This window comes from Onychostruthus taczanowskii, unplaced genomic scaffold (assembly GCF_017590055.1).
Source record: "Onychostruthus taczanowskii isolate IOZ18803 unplaced genomic scaffold, ASM1759005v1 scaffold25, whole genome shotgun sequence".
Classification (NCBI taxonomy): Eukaryota; Metazoa; Chordata; class Aves; order Passeriformes; family Passeridae; genus Onychostruthus; species Onychostruthus taczanowskii.
In genome coordinates this window covers 10,278,209-10,297,766 of record NW_024499796.1, presented here as the reverse complement: position 1 = coordinate 10,297,766, position 19,558 = coordinate 10,278,209, and the positions used below count along the sequence as shown (strand labels likewise).

General features: G+C 43.7%; 1 protein-coding gene across 1 annotated transcript in view; it reads right to left on the bottom strand.

Moving 5' to 3' along the window:
- Positions 1-19,558, bottom strand: part of SCAI (suppressor of cancer cell invasion) — a 37,655-nt gene that overhangs the window by 10,009 nt on the left and 8,088 nt on the right. Inside the window, exons 2-13 of the mRNA XM_041407045.1 lie at positions 16,733-16,864; positions 10,708-10,803; positions 10,015-10,101; positions 9,373-9,471; positions 8,630-8,726; positions 7,773-7,871; positions 7,018-7,170; positions 6,102-6,203; positions 5,441-5,542; positions 4,744-4,822; positions 2,591-2,690; positions 1,973-2,054 (exon numbers count right to left, since the gene is read on the bottom strand). Of these exons, the coding sequence (XP_041262979.1) occupies positions 1,973-2,054; positions 2,591-2,690; positions 4,744-4,822; positions 5,441-5,542; positions 6,102-6,203; positions 7,018-7,170; positions 7,773-7,871; positions 8,630-8,726; positions 9,373-9,471; positions 10,015-10,101; positions 10,708-10,803; positions 16,733-16,839 (1,203 nt within the window). The 5' untranslated portion in view covers positions 16,840-16,864. The remainder of the gene's footprint in view (positions 1-1,972; positions 2,055-2,590; positions 2,691-4,743; positions 4,823-5,440; positions 5,543-6,101; positions 6,204-7,017; positions 7,171-7,772; positions 7,872-8,629; positions 8,727-9,372; positions 9,472-10,014; positions 10,102-10,707; positions 10,804-16,732; positions 16,865-19,558) is intronic.

The following is a 19,558-nucleotide window of genomic DNA, read 5'->3' as shown; positions in this document are numbered from 1 at the left end:
CAGGGGGGGACAGTCACAGGACAGCTCTGTCAGGGCACTCTGGGGACAAGGACCCCAGCACAACCACAGGCAGGAGTGTACCAGGGCTGGAAACACTGACCTTGAGAGCTCTGCCATGAACCTTCCCTGGAGAACAACACCAGACACCTAAACCAGTCCCCTCACACGCCTTGCCTATGTTCAATGGCAAGAGATGGGGAAGGTGAATGTCACTTCTGAAATGCTGAACTATTTCTTTTTAGGTTCCTCACAGTTTTGCCCACACTGTTCTGATCTGGGTCAGTGCTCCTAGCAGCCACTTCTATAATCCTGTCCTGAATTTCTTCCAAAGCTCACATTTCTGTGCTCCTTCACACAGACAGAGCTGGATGCTCTCCACCAGCTGTGCTGAACAGACTGGTGGGCTTTACACCCCTGTCAGCTCGCTGCAGAACAAGGAAAAGAAAATCAATGGAGGGTACAGAGTTGCTTACTGTGTGCCCACAAAACATAAAGAAAACTTAATTATCAAATTTAAATGCAATACAAAGAGCAAATTCTACTGTAAACACTTGACATTATTCTCACAAGACCTACAAATCTACATCTACCTCGAACAGGTCCTTTGCTCTGAGCTTTACACAGAACCCCAATCTGTCCAGAGAATCCTTTACTCTCTTACAGAGCTCCTATTTTAACAATTCTATTAAAGAGGAAGGCAGTACAGAAACCAAAACCAAACCAAAAACCCAACACAAGCCATACCTTTTTCCCCTGAAAAAACAAACCAAACAATCCCCCTGATGTTATACTGGAATGAATGTCAGGAAAGAGCAGAGGGAAATAAATCCCTTCCAAATGCTCACCTTCTCAGAAAAACAAGTAAATCACTCTCATTGTGTTTCCCTCCATTTAAATGGGGAAGGGAATTCAAGAAAAAAGCAGATTTGTTCTGAAACGAGTGCAGTGCATTTAAATAAAGTGGTGTTTAAAAAGTCCTCTGAGATACATTATGCTACAACAAACCAACAGAGAGGCCAGATCATTATCTGGCTTGTCAGGCAGGAGCTCCCTGGCTCAATACAGAACCACCCTGACTCACACTGACCACTGATTTAGTAGCTCTCCTTGGCCAACACATGCCTTCCAAACAAACAGCACAGCCTGTGGACAGTGAACAAGGCACAGGCTCCTCTGGCCACTAGACGTCCCTGTTCCTCCTCCGAAACGCAGCTGTGGATGCTCCCTTCCCTCACTGCACATAATGGAGCTATAAAAAGGAACACAGAAGAAGTGGCACTTTCCCCAGATATAGCACATTCTTGTTACCCCATTCATGAATGAAATACATGTGTAATGCTCTCCAGATTCAGCTGGCCACCACGAGTGCAATGCCTGCTTCTGCATTACCCGAACTGCAGATTCCCAGGGGTGATTTGGCACGGAGCAATTCTACTGTAAGTCCAGAGCACCCTAGGAAGGAGGCTCAGTGTCCAAGCAAACACCACTCTACAGTAACACTGGATGCTAATTTGAGGCTTGTTACTTCCTTGGTTCAGACACTTTTCAGACACAGACACCCCGTGTTTTTTAAGATCAGGCTCAATGCTTTGACTCCTTTCTCTTGCTTAAAAGCAACTGAATGTTGGATGACTGGAAAAAAGAAAAGCACATTAGTTATCTCCCTCCCCCATGCACACACACCGAGATTTGTCTTTGGTATAAAACAAAAGTAAACCTCCCACCAGAGACCTTGGAAATCTTGAACCTTTTTTCCCTCCAGGAGGATTTATTACTTTCCAATGAGCGGCTGTTCATGTGCTTCTCCTTCTTGTTCCTATTCATAGGGTCAGATCCTGACTAGCATGCACAACCTCAAAAGAAAAGAAAGACTGAATACAAACTGTTTAAAAAATAGCCTGTTAAAAGTGTAAGCTAACTAGGGGTTGGCACTGTATCCTACCACAGGAGGAACTGCCTCCAAGGGCCTTACCTTGTAGGCAACGCTGTTGGAAGAATCCACGATGATGAACAGGGGCTTTCTGGTGAAAGGGTACAGATCTCCAGGGTGAAGGCTGCAAAGAGAAAGGGACCCCTCAGAGCACCACAGCTGCTGCACAGCTCTGACACTGCACAAGGGTCTCAGCCACACACTTGCCCACAGCCAGATAAAAAGCAGACAGACTTCCCATGCTGCAGTCCCAGATTCATCCTCAGAGAGCAGCTGCACTATTGCCTATATTTGTCTATAATATGGGCTGTGGGACTTCTTATTATTCCAGGAGATGTTTAACTTCTTGAGAAGTCATCCACCACTGATCTGAAAGTTTGCCAGTAATTAAGAACTTACACTAACTTACATAAGTAAGGTTGAAGTGTTTAAATGACCGTCTGAAAGTTTGCCAGTAATTAAGAACTTACACTAACTTACATATAAGTAAGGTTGAAGTGTTTAAATGATCATTTAAAGCTGCACATTCATTTCTGAGCATTCAAGCCAACCCCCATTATGATGTCCTGCACTGAGGAGCCTGAACTCCAGAGGCATTGATGCATTTTTCCCTATTGAAGACAAGCTCTTGAGAATTTGCAGGTTGCACCACACACTCACCAGTGCATCTCCTTGTAGGACTGGTTGCGCTTGTGGAGGGCGTCGCCGTTGATGATGTCCCGGTTACTGTTGGTCAGCACACCCCCAAAATCATAGGGACCTTCACGGGGGAAAAGGAGGCTGAAATCAGCAGGGGCAACTCACCCCTGCTGCACATTTAGTGATTACATGACAGGGAGGAAGCAACAACAAATCCCAGAAAACTAAGGGAATCTGAGCTACTGCAGGTGTAAGGAGGGGAGAGGAATGTGGAGACTTCACTAACTGCATATTCCTTTTTATGTCTTTTTGGAAATTTTAGCATCTATCAAATAGAAGCAAGGAATGCGACTTCATAACTTCTAATTTAATTATTCACTATTAACCCACAAATTAATGTAAATTACCCCAATATTGGCTCTTGTTACACCATAGAGATAAAAGATTAAAACCATTACACGTCTGATACAGGAAAATCAATACCTTTGTAAAATTACTGTATGAGTTTGCATATTCCAGATTCAGAATTTGATCAAAATGTAAGGCTAAATTAATAAAAAACCCCTAGAAATACTACAGTCATTTGCAGTTCTAACACTGCAAAGGGGAGAAGAGAGAATTCAGAGAATGACAAAGGGACAAAACAGCTTTAGCCAGATTTCTAATCTGTAGCTAAGATATTTTAAGATTTCAAAGCCAGAATTCACAATTTTCACATGCACACGCCCTGGACATGTGTTCCCACTGTAAGCTGAATATTCTGCAAAATTTGCAAAACTACCCCCTGAATGTCTGATGTAGAGCAAACAGAAAAGCAATGGCTATAAAAAATATCAAATCCCACAAGACACCAAGAAATATTTCTGCCATTGGTATGGGTATGAAATGTCACTAACTTTAGTAAAATAAAGTATTAGGGTTTCCTCATTTTGTCATACATTTGCAGACTTGGCTGACCCACATTTGGCCAGCAAATGCAATTTTTTCAGGTTTGGATACAAGGCGCCTTTCCATTTAAGGGAAGCTTTGGGGATACAAAATCAGGAACAGGACAAACATTAATTTAGCACTGTTACAAACACCCCACAAGGTCTGCCAAACACACGGCTTGCAGGCAATGCACAGTGCAACTTGCAGCTGCTCTCCCCTTTAATAAGGCAGAACTGTGTGCAGACCACACCACCTTATTAAAAGAATGCAGTTGTGATGGTTCACTGGGTGAAAGCTGCACGCTGGCTCTGCAGCTCCTCAGGGGACTGAGCCTGGATGCCTCTGCCACAAGGTCCTAAGCTGAAACAACACATGCAGAGAGGGGGACACACCACAGGCTTCAGAGGACACACTGCAGTTAGGACCTATCACCAAGCTGCAGCAAGAAGTAAAATGTTAAAAGTATTTTAAAAAAATCACTGCCACCGTCCAAAGCTGACAGGGATTTTTTTTTTTCTTTTAACATTTTGAGAGCTCTATAAATCATGCACTGGGGAGGACAAAGCATGCATCTTATAAAGGAATGCAAGTCTCAAACAGATGAGGTTTTTTACAATATTTAGGATGTTAAAAAGTTATTTTGATTTTTTTTCTGGAATTATATAAACAGATCTTTGGACCGTGTTTACTTCAGTCAACCAGTTTTCAGCTTTTACATTGCAGCTGCATCCAAATATTCTGCTAGATTGAAAAGAACAGGAGGGTGAGGTGAGGGGAATTGTCAAAAATCATGAGAAGGGCTTGAATTGTCAGGTTAATGAGCGTGCAAATAGACCAGTCCCTGCAGCTGCTTGAGTCCTTCCACCACCCATGTCCTGGCCACACGTTCTCCTAGTGCTGGGCATTGGAAAGAATCACAGAGTGCCACGGAGCCATTTTATGAACTTTGTGCTGATGCATCAGCTGAGCCACGTGGTCTTCAAAATTGGGAGGCTTTTAATACTTCAGATGCATCAGAAACTGGATGTGTCCTTTGAAAAGTTCTCAGGCTAATGCACACTAATTAAAACACAAAGATTTAATTATTGTTTGTGGAAAATAAAGGCTATCTTACTAAGCAGACAGGAGAATCGAATTGACTTGTCTTTTAAAAGGAGCTTTGTGACATCTTTCTTGGTCACTTGTCCTGGAACATAAGGAGAATTCAAGCCCTGTTCATGACAGGGAGCATTCCTTTATTGTACCTTCACTATCCGAACGACCTGATGGGAACACGCCCGTGGCAGACAGGTAAATCAGCAGCACGCTGTTGGCAGGCAGCTCCTGCAGCACAAACAGGGGGACCAGGGCCAAGGGAAGAAAGGTACAAGTTTATTTTAATACTGAATCATCACCTCCATAAACACACTGTCGTTATAACTGTGCTACTCCTGCTTGTGGCTCCCCTCCACTCTGCTCTTGGAGCATGCACTGGCCCTGCCCCACCACAGACACCCCTTCCAGCAGAACAGAAGTGTCACCTGGTGAAATGGCTGAGCTGAAACCTCTAGGCTGGTATCAGAGCTCCAAGCGCACTGAGAAAGCATCTGCTTCCACACAGACTCTTCCACTATCTATCCAGATCTGAGGCTCTCCAAGACATGGAACCCAAAAGCTGCCAAGACCCACGCAGACCCCAACTCCCAAACAATGCACAGGGGAAGCTTTGTTTACAGTTTGAATGGGATACAGGACTGGAGATTCAGCAGCTGCACAGTGCTCGAGAGCAACAACTCCTGATGCACTTCCCTGATTTTGCTTTGTGCTTGGCATGGTATGAAATCAAAGAATACTCTTAAGATTTTTTGTGTTCTCCAGATACTGGAGATCCACATTTCATTCAATCTAATAAACAGTCCTGGATATTTTTTTATTACAAATAAATTCACAGATTTCACAAACCTTAAATGATGCTGCTAAAAATGTATATAGCTGGCTAAAAGTTGGTTTATAAAGTAGGTATTTATGGGGGTTTTCCCGCCTGGCTGGTTTCTCTGTTGACTCCTGTTAAAATAAAGAAACAAAACTACTCAAAAAACCCCAACAACCAGATATTACCAAAGCAGTTTCATAACACTCTAAATTTCTATTTATTAGAATGCTCCAACACACTACCCACACAAATGGTCTGCCCATTCTGCATTTCCTACTACATAGAAAAGCAAGATGCACAATATTCAAACCAGAACTTTGCATTATCCCTCACTGAAACTTGTGAACTAAATCTTTCTTACTCTCTCAAGTATCACCCAAGAAATGAGTGACAAAATTCACACTTCATTTCAATTAAAGAAATGAAAAATCTTCATATTTTCTTTTGGCCCCAGATAGAACACTTGATGCTTTCTCTGAAGGGGGCATTAACTTTCAGATGACTTAATAATCTGCTGAGTCCATGGCTTTGAACTACTCTTCACTAATTTCTAGTGGAGGTTACACCACCTTTACTAACCTGCTCTTCACAGTGACAATACTGAAGGAGTACACTACATAAAAGCAATCAACCAAACAAAAAAACCCAGCTGAGATGTGTTGCCACGTTTGTTACTGAAGTGGAACTGACCTGCATTCCAGGTTTGTTCATTTGTGATGCCAAGTTCATGGGTTCCCTCTCCAGAGCTTGCAGCATTCGGAACATGTCAATTGTTAGTTCACTGAACTTGACCTGCAAGAGAGTCACACAGTTTATTGTGCCAGATACACATTAAACAGAATTTCTCTGGAATTATCCAGCTGAGAGACTCCACTGCACACCAGAGAGACCATTCTCTCTCAGGGATCTGTCAGTGTCATCTCTGAGTCTCTGAAGAGCTGTGAATGACTTCTAGAAGAGCTCATAGAAGACAAAGTCTATTTGTTACTGATCTATCAGGCCAAGTCACTGCACTGCAGACCCCTGCTTCCAAATGACAGGCTTCTCTGGGATGTGTACTAATCAGGTGCTGAAATGTACTATCAATTCAGACAAAATCTGACAAAGACAGATGAAGTGGAGTTTAAATATAACTCCCTTGTTTACCTGAAAAGAGCTCAGAGAGAAACCATGAAATTTGTACAACTTCACTATCATTATCATCTAAAAACAGGACCTAGAATGTCTTTTGAAAACCTCTTCCTGTTGCCACTGAAGTTGCAACAAGCTGGAGTGAGTCATATGAAAGCTCAAGTCAAGCTTTTTCTGGATGTGAGGTCTGCCATGCTTGAATGTTGTTACAAATAATCCTGTATATGAAAATCAATTGTCTACTTAATTGACATGTTGAATATAAACAATAAGAGGTCAGTACCACAGATCTAATACCTAACATTTCATTTTTAGGTCTTATTTCTGTGAACCCTCTTCCTCCTGCTACCACTGCAACTATCACAATAAAAATATTTCAGTGTTCTCCTCTGTTGGAATCTCAGTTGTATGATCAGAAGGGATGTCATGGGGGGGATCCAAAGATGCAAACCCAGGTGCCCAGAACTTCCTTTACCTGGTTGTTGCAGTTCCCAATAATGAGCGCATCTGCAAGAGCAAGCTGTCCCACTATCATCCCCTGCTCCAGCAACGGAGCTCCCGTCTCAGAAAGCCTGTTAGAGGTGATTACAATGGTGTTGTCATCATTTAAAACCATGACAGGGTCTGCCTAAAAAAAGCAACCAGAATAAATCAAGAATTCAGGAAAGCATAGAGATTTGCAGTCAGAGAGAAGTCCACAGGTCTCGGCACTTACAATAAACATCTCACAAATGAGGCAGATTTTTTAAATTACTTTGCCATACATGTATTTATACATTTGTATGCAGGCTAGAGGGTAAAGCCTTCCCAGATGGAAAAGCAAAGTTCTTAGGGACTGCAAGAAATACATGGGACTAGCACATGAAGGTACAGCAATGAGAGAAAAGCATACTGCCTCCAATGACATGGACTCTGCTTCATCTTGAGGAGTCAAATGTCATCAACAACCTTACAAATTCATGCCAAATAAACTACATATTCCTACAGTCACAATAACTTTAGTTTTCTTATTTTAGCTTGCCTTCCCTTTGTAGAAATGAATAGCAAAGGAGGAGAGTGAATGATAATGGTGCCACCCATTCTGGCAATATTTAAATATTCCTGTGAACACGTGTCAGTGATTCATGGGACAGGCATACTGTCCCTGCACTGGCACACCTGCTTCCCTCACTTACAGGGTGATACAGCAACACTTCCATCAGCAAGACAGAAAACTCTGAAACAACTCACCTCAATAAATGCTGCCACTTCCTGAAGAACCAGGTTCCACTCCACCTGATCTTCAGTATTGAAACGATGCGTGTAGTCTTCAATTTCATCTGACAGCTCCTGATGTAAACAGTTCAGAGACAGACACAGTCAGTCCTAAAACCAGACTTTACCAGGCAGTCAAGCAACCTTACATTTGGTTAGCTGTGCTGGCCTTTAAGAATAATAAATAAATAAATTCCTTGAGAACATATGCAGCACACTCCTGACTAACATGCCAGCCAAAACGCGCTCGTTCAGCAGACAGAATGCCAATGCTACACTGAGTTCTGGCAATGCAAATTGTCTTTTACGTAGATCCAAATGCAAAGAATATCTGGAGATAAGTATAATTATCCCACTCACAGCTATGTCACTGGTTATTACCATAAGCTACGGATACCAGGGACTCAAATTTCAGCTTGCAAGTAACTTTAAATACCTTGAGAAAGGGGATGGTGTGGCTGGTTTAGCTGTGCTAAGCTAAGCCTGCAGTTCAAGGGAGCTGTGACACACACAGCAATGCAACCTACACAAAGCTGTCAAGCCCAGGAACTGCTTGAAGCGAGGTTGTCAGAGGGGCTGGGAAGCATATGCTGTGGGGAGCAGCCTGCTGTTCCTTTGCTGCACTTCCAGGGCACCTCCCTGTCTGGGCTGCAGCTATTGGAATATTTTTACTTGCTGTTCAAACAATGCAACCAAATCATTTGATCCTGAAGTGTCATTATTAAAAGTCTGAATCACAGAAGGTATTGCCTATGTTGGATGTCAGATAGACTAGAAAAGCAAGGATCAGCAACCCCCCACCCCTCAGCACCTTTATCCTAACTCTAGCATACCTTTACAAGGTCCTTCACAACATCCATCTTGTTGAGCAGGAGACAAACCACTATAAACCTCGCATAGTAACGCAGCTTCTTAACCACTAATTCAGGCCTAGACACAACAACAAAAACACCACAGCCAAATTTGAGATTAAAATAGAACTGAGGCAGGTAACAGGGGTAAGGGAGAGGAGGAGTTTAAGACCACAGCAGGGCTAAACACTTGCAGATTAAGAGTTCTGACTGAGCTCATGTGGTGATGAATAGCCATCTGGCTGCTTGGATGTTTAGCTACAATTGAGTAGAGGGACATAAAAAATAATTTAAGAAAGCAACAGCCTCCTTACTTGACAGGGGCATGGGAAGCTGGCTGTTCAAGCCTTGCTGGACTGCAGTATGAGCTGCTGTTCCCCTGAAAGGCCTGATATGAATCACACAGATTCCTCTGCTCCAGCCCAGCTGACCCATCTTCCACCCACAGCATTCTAGCTCCCAGCACTGATACTGCTCAGGATTTAAAATTACAAAACTTTGGGGGTAATAGCCTTCTATCCAGAACCAGGTAACAGAATATTCTTCCAGTTATTCAACAAAGCTCTTATTTATCCTGAATTTTTCAATAGTGGCAGAAGGATTAAAAGAAACTTCCTTCAATAACATGGATTTTATCCTAGTTATGCTCCTACAGTTTATAGCTCCTTGCTGCTTCCACACACCTTTCTAGTCTTGAAAAAACAAGGGCCTCCATTCAGACATACCTGTCTTCTTTGTTGACCTGGGAGTAGTAGGACCTCTGCCTGATGGCTGAGTAGAAGGAGAAAGCCTCGTTGAGATAGCTGGTTTCAGAGGTGCGCAGGCTGCGGGGAACAAGGGCATCAGCTCACTGCCTCGGAGAGAAAACCACACCAAACCTCCCTTCCTGCCCCTCAGCCAGCCTGTGCCCCCGTGGCACAACTCCCTCCTCAAGTGCCATGGTAGGAAAGCCAGGCTCTGGGAAGGCAGATGTCAGAGCTTGGATCCCATTTCAGATAAACAATCAAAGCTGCCCATCTCGCACCACACGTGCAGGCGATGGGGTCACTGAACAGCTTAAAGGAACATTAAGCTCCCAAACTTGTCAATCACACTTTTGCACAACATTCCAGTGCAGCACACGTGGAAGACCCTTTGGAGGCAGGAGAGAAGTCCTTGGGCAGTACCAGCGTGAGCAGCAGTGTGGCACCAGGCTCACAGGGGCCCTTCCCTGCAGCACCCCATGCAGTCCCCAGGGCCCTCATTCACAAACTGGCACTGGGACTCAGCCCAGTCACTGATTCCTCCTGACTGAGCATCCAGACATTTGGCATGCAGCTGCCACTAACCCTGCATTGCCCACTGAATCCTCTTCTGTGCTTACTTACTAATAATGGTAATAGAGCTGCCCAATCTTGGAAGCAATTTCCCCAATTTGCCACCTCTTCAACCCATACCGATTGTCCAATACTTGTCTATGTCGCAAGAGAGAAAAGAAAGATTAAAAGGATTCCCAAACTTCCCAGAACATCCCACCAGACAAGACAAAGAGCCACTGCAGGGCCAAATTCAGCTTTCATTACTGGTGCAGCACTGCCAGCAGCAGCCCCTCACAGAGCCAGCAGCACACAAACTCCACAACAAGGGACATTTATCTTGCATAAACTTGCCAGAACCAGACATAAGTGTGTTGCACAAAATACACACAACAAAAGGTCACCACTTCCCAGGAGAACACTCAGACTATGCAGCCAGAGGAAGGTGTGAAGGATCAGAGCCCACGCTGCAGCAAGAGACTTCACACCATTCCAGATTCTGCTCTGCAGAATCCATCACCTCCTCAGTAAGAAATTAAAGCACCACACACTCAGGTAGAGCAAAAGGGTTTGTTAAAAAAGTCACACTGACCACTCTGCAACATTTTAATTCAATAGACTGTGAGCACTGCAGGAAGCTGCTGTTCCCTCCCTTCATGCTTGAACAGCACAGTGAAATCTCAATCTTAGCTGGGCTCGGGGCATTCCAGAGATTAAAGCTGCATTTAAACCCACACAACACAAATGCCTACAACATTTCCTTACCGGTGCTGCTGTTGGAACTTCCAGAGTTTGGTGTAAACATCAAATGTTCGCCCAAAATAGGATTGCCACTGCTTCTGCCCATACTGAGGTAAATCCCTGCAAGAGACAGTGACAAAAGCAGAATTAGGAAGCAGAATCCAGTCAGCCCAACGTGACAGGAGCACGTGTATGTCAAAGTCAGAACTGCTTTGTTCAGGATTCATTGACATACTTTAGAATTCTGCCTGCACCCAGAACTACAAGAACCATGATTGCCAGAGTTTCTCAAAACCTGTTGTTACTGGATCTCTCCAAATAGGAAATGATCATGTTCCTACATGCAACAGGTGTTTGAAAATAGCTTACAATTTTGCTAGAAGGGAAGTAATTATATGGTTATATGCACAGAAAGACAAATTGGACTCTTAAAATATCATAATACAGAAAAACCCTACCCAAGAACAAGCAGATGGAAATTAGTTGATATAGACTGATAATATTTATTGCTACTGATTAGGGAAATAATCTTTTTCAAACAGATATGGCTGTGTTTCATACAGAGCCTATGACATCACAAACAAAACCACTGCCCCACTATCACCAGGCCAGGCCAGCATATGGATGCTCACAGTCAATGCTCAGTGGGTTCTGTTACACCACATTTGTCACCCTCTCACTCACACCTGGTGACACGACACAACCTGAGAACTTCTGGTTTTTTCCTGTCAGTCTCCAGTGCTACAAGGTGAGTCAGCCAACCCAGGTCAGCTCTGCTCTCCCACCTCCCCTCCATTTCCATGCTGTGCTATTCCCACTATATTTCCACCCCACAACTATGATGTATTCCTAAGGATTTTGGCTTTAAACATTTGTGCTCTCAACCCCCACTCCTCCTCCCATCTCCCAGGAGTGACCTGAACCTTGAAATAAATGCAAGAGGGGACCAAACCCCTGAGTCCCATGTTCCCTACACATCTACACCAAAGCTCATTCAAAGGAGGTGCACAACTCTGTAAGTGGATGTAGAGCAGCTTTTCCAAGACAGAATCCTCTTTCATTTGATTCAAGATTGATTTCCACAAGGAATGCTCTCTCAAATCACTGTGCTGGCTCATGCACCACCTTCAGCAGACAGAAAAGCAGCACATTCCACACCCAAGCCTGGAGGGTAGAGACCAAGCACCACCTTTAGGAAACCTTGCCATGTCCTCTGAAGGAGCCAGCGAAGCAGAGCAGTACACACCATTTCAGAGCAGCGTTCTGGCCTGTTTCTGCTCACTGTAATTGCTTTAACAGCACCCGAGGTAGGAAAGGAAATTAATATTCTTCTGCTCGTCAGCCAACTGTACTTCCCACACAGCTTGAAGGGACCTAGCTCAGCTACTACAAGTAAAATGAATCCCTTACCAGCTACAGCTCTTACCAGCCTGGAAAAGCATTCCAGTACTTGGTGCTGATGTTCCATGAAGATGCCAAGGAATCTGGGTAGGATTTTACAAAAAAAAAAAAAAATCCCTTCAAACTTGCAATGGGCTGCTCAAAATCTTGCAACGTACGTTGGTGTAGCAAGGGGTAAACAGGAATATAAATATGTGCTTCAGGGTACCAACATCTTCATTCAAATACAGCTTGATACAAACACATGCAAATTTAAAGCATTTTCTGCAAGGAACAATTCACCACCTTCTCTCATTGTAATAGATGTAAACATTTTAGCTAAACAAAACAAGCTAAGGCACTGTCTAAACACACACCCAAGATACAGCACAGACTCTGACACAGCAAGAGGCAGCTTTAATTTAATTAGCACATCTATAAGATTCAATGGTAAAGTATATATAAATATATATATATATAATTACAAAACAACACTGAAATGGATAATTTTTTTAAAAGCTATACAAATCAAAGTTCCCTGGCACTAACTTATAGAATGCCTGAATTAACAAGCTGACTTGAAGAACCCTAACTAACCCAAGCAAACATCCTTCTCTCAAACACCAGTACCTGCACAAACTAAGAATTAAGCAGGCAGGGTTACGGTGCAGGTGTGTGCTGATGATGCTCATGCACTGATCCCTCATCAGTGAGCTAATTAACACACCCACCTTCACCACAAGCCCGAACATTCTAACATACCCTAAACACAAAGCCCAGCTCGACTCACTGCGCTGCGTTAGATGTGAGTGTGAGGAAAGGAGAGGTGCTCTCAGCAGCCTCTGCCAGGGCAGTGCCCGTGTGTTTGGCACTGCTGTCTGCAGCCACTGCTGCCTGTCCACACGGATATTCCTCCTGCAGCCTGCCTGCCTAATTGCAGCTGGCATAGCTGCACAACACCATGGATTCCTCGGCTCCCCAGGGAACGGGAAGGATCTCCATGGAAACAGACAGTAGCACTTGTTCTTTTGATAGTATTCTGACATGGCTGTAATAAAACTTCATTTATGACAATACATTACTGTGGTTTCACTACAGCTTTCTGTAGAAAAGAGCTGCCCTTCCTGCCATCCCTCTACTGCTCTGTGCTGAACATCACACATGCTGCTCCCATGTACCAAGAAATTTTGCCAGAAAACGGATGCATAAGCAAAAGAGGACATTTAGTGCAGTTTTTTTAACAGAACATGGGGACGTGCATTATTTGGTGAGAAACAGCCCAAAAGAATCCCAAACTGATTGCAGAGTGGAGTGGGCTTTTAGCACAGCTGCTCCCACCAAAGGAGACAGGGAATACATGACCCAGAAGCAATTATACACCCAACTTGAGAGCTCAAGACCTATGTCATGACAAGACTTTTTGCTGCTTCCAGATCTACAGAAGGACACCAGAGCAGTGAGGAGAAACAAAGGCAGCAGGTTTTCCTGTGGGGTGTGCCCAGCCCAGGCTGCTGGCTCAGCACTGCTCTGGCTGAACACCACTACAGGAGGGATAAAGGGGCAACCAAACGAATCCAAATGCAGAGGGACTGGAGATTTGATTTAGGACAGTACAACAGCCAGCAACAACAAGTGGAAACCATTTCCAATTCCTTGGCTTTCAGAACATTCCAAATGGGACGTGAAGACACAAACTCTGATGTCCTAGAATGATGGGTTTCTCACACTAGGCACTCAAGACTGGTTCTCTTGCTGCACTAGTGTGGCTGATGTTCAAATTTCACAGACAGCCCAGAATTTTATCCAATTCTTACTGTACTCTTTGTCTCCACAAAGACCGGCACTACTTACGTGCTCATAATTAATTCTCTGTCAGGAGTTCATTTCAGCCATGCTGCCAGATAATACTGGCTGAAACCCAATTAAAGGTGCTGAGGTGTGCTTGGCCAGCACCACATGGAAGCTGTCACACAGGGACATTAAAGATGTTGACAAAGTCACAGAGACTCAGCAGCACCCTTCAAAGAGGAAGGCTACAATAACTGTAAGTTTAACATTCAAAGCTTTAAAGACATTCACAGTTTTGACAGGTGATAAAAAGAGACAATTTCCTTTTATGTTCATGGGTTTGTAGTAGTTACAGGCTCCTGTTCCCAGAACCTGAGCAGCAGTGGAATAAAAATGCTGTGGCACAGAGCCAGAAGGTACCTCCTGAGCCTCCTTTTCTCCATGCTGAGCCCCCCAGCTCCCTCTGCTGCTCCTGGTGCTCCAGACCTTTTCCCAGCTCTGTTCCCATCCCTGGACATGCTCCAGCCCCCCAGTGTCTCTCTTGCCATGAGAGGCCCAGAACAGGACCAGTTGCCTCACCAGTGCCCAGTACAAAGGGACAATCACTTCCCTAAAATACAGTTGCTGAAAGTCTTTTAATTCCTTAAAGTTTCAGGCTTCTTTGTGATACTGAACACATTTAAGCTCTTTTTAACATTTAAAAGAAAATAATACCAGTGACAATACACCATGACAAACTGCTTCCTTACAGCCTCCCTCTTCCCAGCCTTTTTCAAGAAAAAAGCAAGTGGGAGTGGGGAAAGGGGAGAAGAGAGCCATTGCAACATACTTCATTAGCAGTTTTATTCTAACTTATAGCCCAGGGCAGAGACAGCAGGAAGGCAGCCCCCCTGGGTTATCCTAGCAGGCATGGCCACAGGAGATGCTATCACTGGAGCACAGCACAAAGTACACTTTCGAGCAGCAACCTTGGCAGACCATCGTATGTTTTCCTCAAATGCTGTATTTGGCATCTGTATTGGGAAGAGAGGAAGGAAATGCTACTGAAACAAAGACGTGGCAGGCTGAGCCCTTGCAATTTTTGGCAGCAGCAACAGCTAAGCAGCTGCCAACACAGCTATAGGCTCAGCTCCCTGTAGCTGAAGTGCCCAGAGGAGGTTTTGGGGAGGAAATCATTGCTCTCCTCTCCCTCCCCCATCACTTCTTTTCTATGAAATGTGGTAGGGGCAAGAGAAGAGCATAAAACACAGCAGCAAAGGCTGTCATCATCTTCAAAACAGAAGGTGTCAGGCATGAATCAAATGCATTTATTATGAAGCAACTGGACTAAGAATTGGGATGCTTGCCAAGACATTTCCAGGTGAACTCCCCAGAGAACAAGCACTAACAGAGCAGATACCTGAGAATTATAATGTTGCTTTATCCTGTCATTATGCCCATGGGAATCACAGGTCTTAGAGGTGAAATGGTGGTCAAGTGTAAGAAGTAACTGTGCCAGGTTACAGTAAGGACAGAGGTTCTTGTTCTGCAATATTCCTATTTTCACACAGCAGAACTGGTTGCTTAATCCCATCTCTACATTTATTTGCCATACTTCATCCAGAGGTATTCTCCATTTTCTTTTCATTTAGCTGTACAAGAAGGTTTCTTTCTGGAAAAGTACCATGGATACACCAAGAAACTCCATCTCTCATCATGAAATCTGATACAAGCACTCCCTCCCTCCACGGCAAAGGAGGCACAGAATGGCTGGAGGTTCTCTGCCACCTCTCTGATCTGAACTGGAGCAGCACACAGCCACACATGAACTGTGTGCATTTCAGGCCAAAATTTCAAGGAAAATCTACCAGAAAGCCAGTGCAATGTCATATACAGTCCTGGAAATCCTGGTCTCAAGATCTCAGCCCTTTTGCTTTAGACTGTCTTTCATGGGGGGTCAAACACAATCACCAAGAACTCCTTGTCTCTACTGCCCATTTGCCATTCAGATTTTGGAGCACAAAGTGTTTGTTTTGGATTTGGTAATCAACTTCTAAAGCACATGAAAGGATTATCAATAGCAGGGGGCGGAGGAATTAAAAGCATCTTTGCTAACCATCTGTGTTTGACTAACAGCAAGCTATAAGGGCCCAAACATACAGCATTACTCAGAGACCAGTAAGAGGCTGAACTGCCAACCAGATATGAGCTCAAACCCATGTTACTTAAGAGACTCTACAGCAAAGCTTAGAAATAAAGCAGCTTTGGATACATGCTGTTTAACTCAGCATATATTGACATAAACAGGATATCCATATTACTGTCCAAACGTGTATTCCCCTGCAGACAAACCAGTTGGACTTTCCAGCTGTTGTTGCAGCTGCTTAGTAGATAAATGTAGATTTTACCTTTCTCCACAGTTCAGATTAAGCACTAGTTTCAGCAGACACATACAGGGTATGGTTTTGATGTTTCTGTTTGTCACTTCCTAAATTTCTTCGCCAAAGATATTCCCTCTCCTCCTTTCCTCCCTCTCAGAAAAATCCTCCTCGTTCCTTTCTTTTTCCATGGAGACAGTAGTGGTTTGCATTTGCATGCTGTGCACTGCACAGAGTCACACCTAATCCTTAACTGTGGCCCTCAAACACACCATTTCAGCAATAATCACATCAATTCAATGGGATTGCCAAATTCTAGTTTACTATTAACTGGAACCTCTGCTCCTACAAACATTCTTCCACACACAGTCCAAAAGTACCCATACAGAGGTGCATTATTCTCTCCTAAACAAACATACTGGGTTTGGGTTTGAAATGTTCACTGCACAACTGACTTCAGCATCACATATTGCAGTGTGTGTTCCGAGGCTTTTCTGAAGGAATGCTGTCAAAAATCCACTAACCTTAAGCCATTGAAGAGCTGCTTAGATTTATCCAATAAGTAGCAAAAGTCTGTCACCGTTTTTCTCTCTGCTTGAGGAATATCATCTTCAGCTCCCCCTGATGACATGGTTTCTTTTAGGGCAAGCTCAGTCCTAGGAAGATAAAAACAGCCACATTACTCAAAAATCAACAGCTGCTGTGAACTCATCCAGACTGAGACGCACGTTCAGTTCCATGGGGATGTAACACAGAGCATGCAGTTCTCCACAGGTTACTCTCCTCAAGACTCATTAAAAAAACAGCTGAGAATCAAGGCATGGGACCAATTACTGCACAATGCACTAGTTAACAAAGCAAAATTAAAAGTAACAGTGGTACAATAGTCACAAAATAAAATAACTCTGAGGACTGTCTTCACAAACACAAAACTGACAACGAAAGGACTGTAGCACAAACAGCAGTTGGGTTTCACACTTGGACAAAGAAATCCTCTCCAAATTTGCCTTCTGCAAAGGTATTTATCCTGCAGCTGTATTTAGAGACCAGCCCCAGTTCTCTTTACATTTCATTTTCTTCTGTAACTGCTGAGAACTGTAGCTCAATGGCTCCTATTGCTAAAAAAGGCAAATTTAGCCAGAGTGCTATAAAATACTCTACCATCCTTCCACTCTGCATCCTCATGACTGTTTAATTCCATGGCTTGCACTGCCCACAAAGATACCTGCAGATCCATTTTTATTCTTCATACGAGTAAAATGTTATATTATAGAATAATCACCTGAACAAAAAACTAAGATATAATGTAGATAATTGTAGTATTGAGTAAGTAAGGGAATATGAAAGCTTACAGAGGCAGAGCAGCTTTTAAAAATCTTACTCCAAACATACACAGATACCAAATTATCCTTTTGAGATGAGCTACAGATTTTGCAGCAGAAACAGCAACGAAACATCTCTGGAAATGGCTGCTAGGTTCTTCAGCTCTGCCATGCTCAGGAGTTTTGTGCAAGATAAACACACCTCTAACTGAGCACATGCAGAGCTTTTACTTCCAGCAGCTTCTCTACCAGTTCTGCTGTGTTTCTGGTAAGCAACAGGTTTCTATTTGTGCAGCACCTCTGTTTGGATGCTATTTGCACAAACAATTGCCTACATGTCCCAGTCCAAGCCAGGAAATGGCAAAGCTCACTCTTTCCAGCCATCAGGAAGCACCCAAAAGCATCTTTCAGCAAGTGTCACCAAAAAATCCTTTATAATAACTAAAGAGGCTTCAGAAATGCTTCCTGAACAAACACTTCATGCCTAACAAACACAGGAGAAACTGGCAGTTTCCACCCAGCTTTTTGGGGTAAGTTAGAGGGCCATCCTGCCAAGCAAGCAGTCTCATGATTCCCCAGTTTAGACAAGATGCAGCCCACATAAACTTGTTTTTACACAACCAAGTGACAGCCCACCAGAGCACCAGTGCAAGGCCATGGGGGCACTGCACAAACCACTTGCTGAAGAGCTCCAGAAAAAGGTAAAAAGTGTCTCTATATTGTCAGGTAACTGCAATATGGGTGCCAGAGTCCAAAACATACCACCCAGATGTCACGAGCTTTGGCATGAGCCTGGCAAGAAGGACTGTGAGCACCAGCCTGTGCCCGAAACCTCCAAACATTCACATTTCCACAGCACAGAACAACACCAAGCACTTAAAGCACCAACATATGAGACTGGAGTGAACAGTGAGACCTAAAAAACACATGTCAGAAGTAGCCAGGAGGTGATTCAGGAATTTCAGGAAGAGGGACAATACCCCAGGTCCTGTGTGCTCCACAGCAAGGGTGACCTAAATCCTGCAGCGAGCCCGTAGGTTCTGCGCTCCACCGTGGCAGTCCAGGCACTCCAGAGCAGCTTCAGACACATTTGCAAAAATCGAGGAGCATGCTTAAGTTGCAAAGTATGTTTCATACAATCTAGATATCAGTCTTTTAATTTCATTGCAGTGAATTTTATTTTACATCACCCTTAAGTTATACTACCCAACAACCCCAACCACTGCCAACAACTGTGTCAGTCCGGGCACAGGCAAATAAAACCAGCTAGGCTTTGGGCTGTTGTTTAAAACCAAGTACTTCTCACATGCAAGGAGTTCACCAGACTCACTGTGAAGAGGCCATTTATGCAATCAATAAAAGATACACAAGAAAATCCATAGCCTGCCGATGTGAAAGGTATTGGAAGGCTGGAAAAATATGTGAAGCTGGCTTTTCCAGCTGACAGAGAAGGAAAATAAAATTAGTTATTTCATGAGCTGGTTTTGGCTTATCATGCTCTGGAGGGGGTGGTATTTGGTGCTGTACAAAGGAAGAGCTACTATCAGGAGCAGCTCGGGAGAGGAGGAGGTGCTCCTGCACTAAGGACTGTGTTGTAATGCAGCAGCAGTACAGACAGGAGGGAGAATTATTATTAGAACAGCAAGTGGGCACAGTAAAGGGAGGAATACAGCTCCTGACATGGCCCTTTCCTAAGGGACTGCTCAGCTCCAAATGAACAATGTAAATAAAAAGCAACCAGGAGCACATCCACAACGGGGACCTCTCCTTCCCTTTGATACTAGAAGTTATCACATGGATCCCTGCTCATCTGCAGACAGACAGTTTTCCCAGTTTTGACAGCCCAACTATGCTAGGAATATCACCTACTTAATTTCTTGCTCTCTGATGCTTTTTGCTTTCTTTCATGCAAAAGAAACTGTTGGGCTGTTTTGCATGACAATTTTTCATAAGTAACGCGTTAAAAAAATGTTCTCCAGAGTCTGCAGAAGGAGACACTGAAACATTGGTTTAAAAGAATAGACAGAA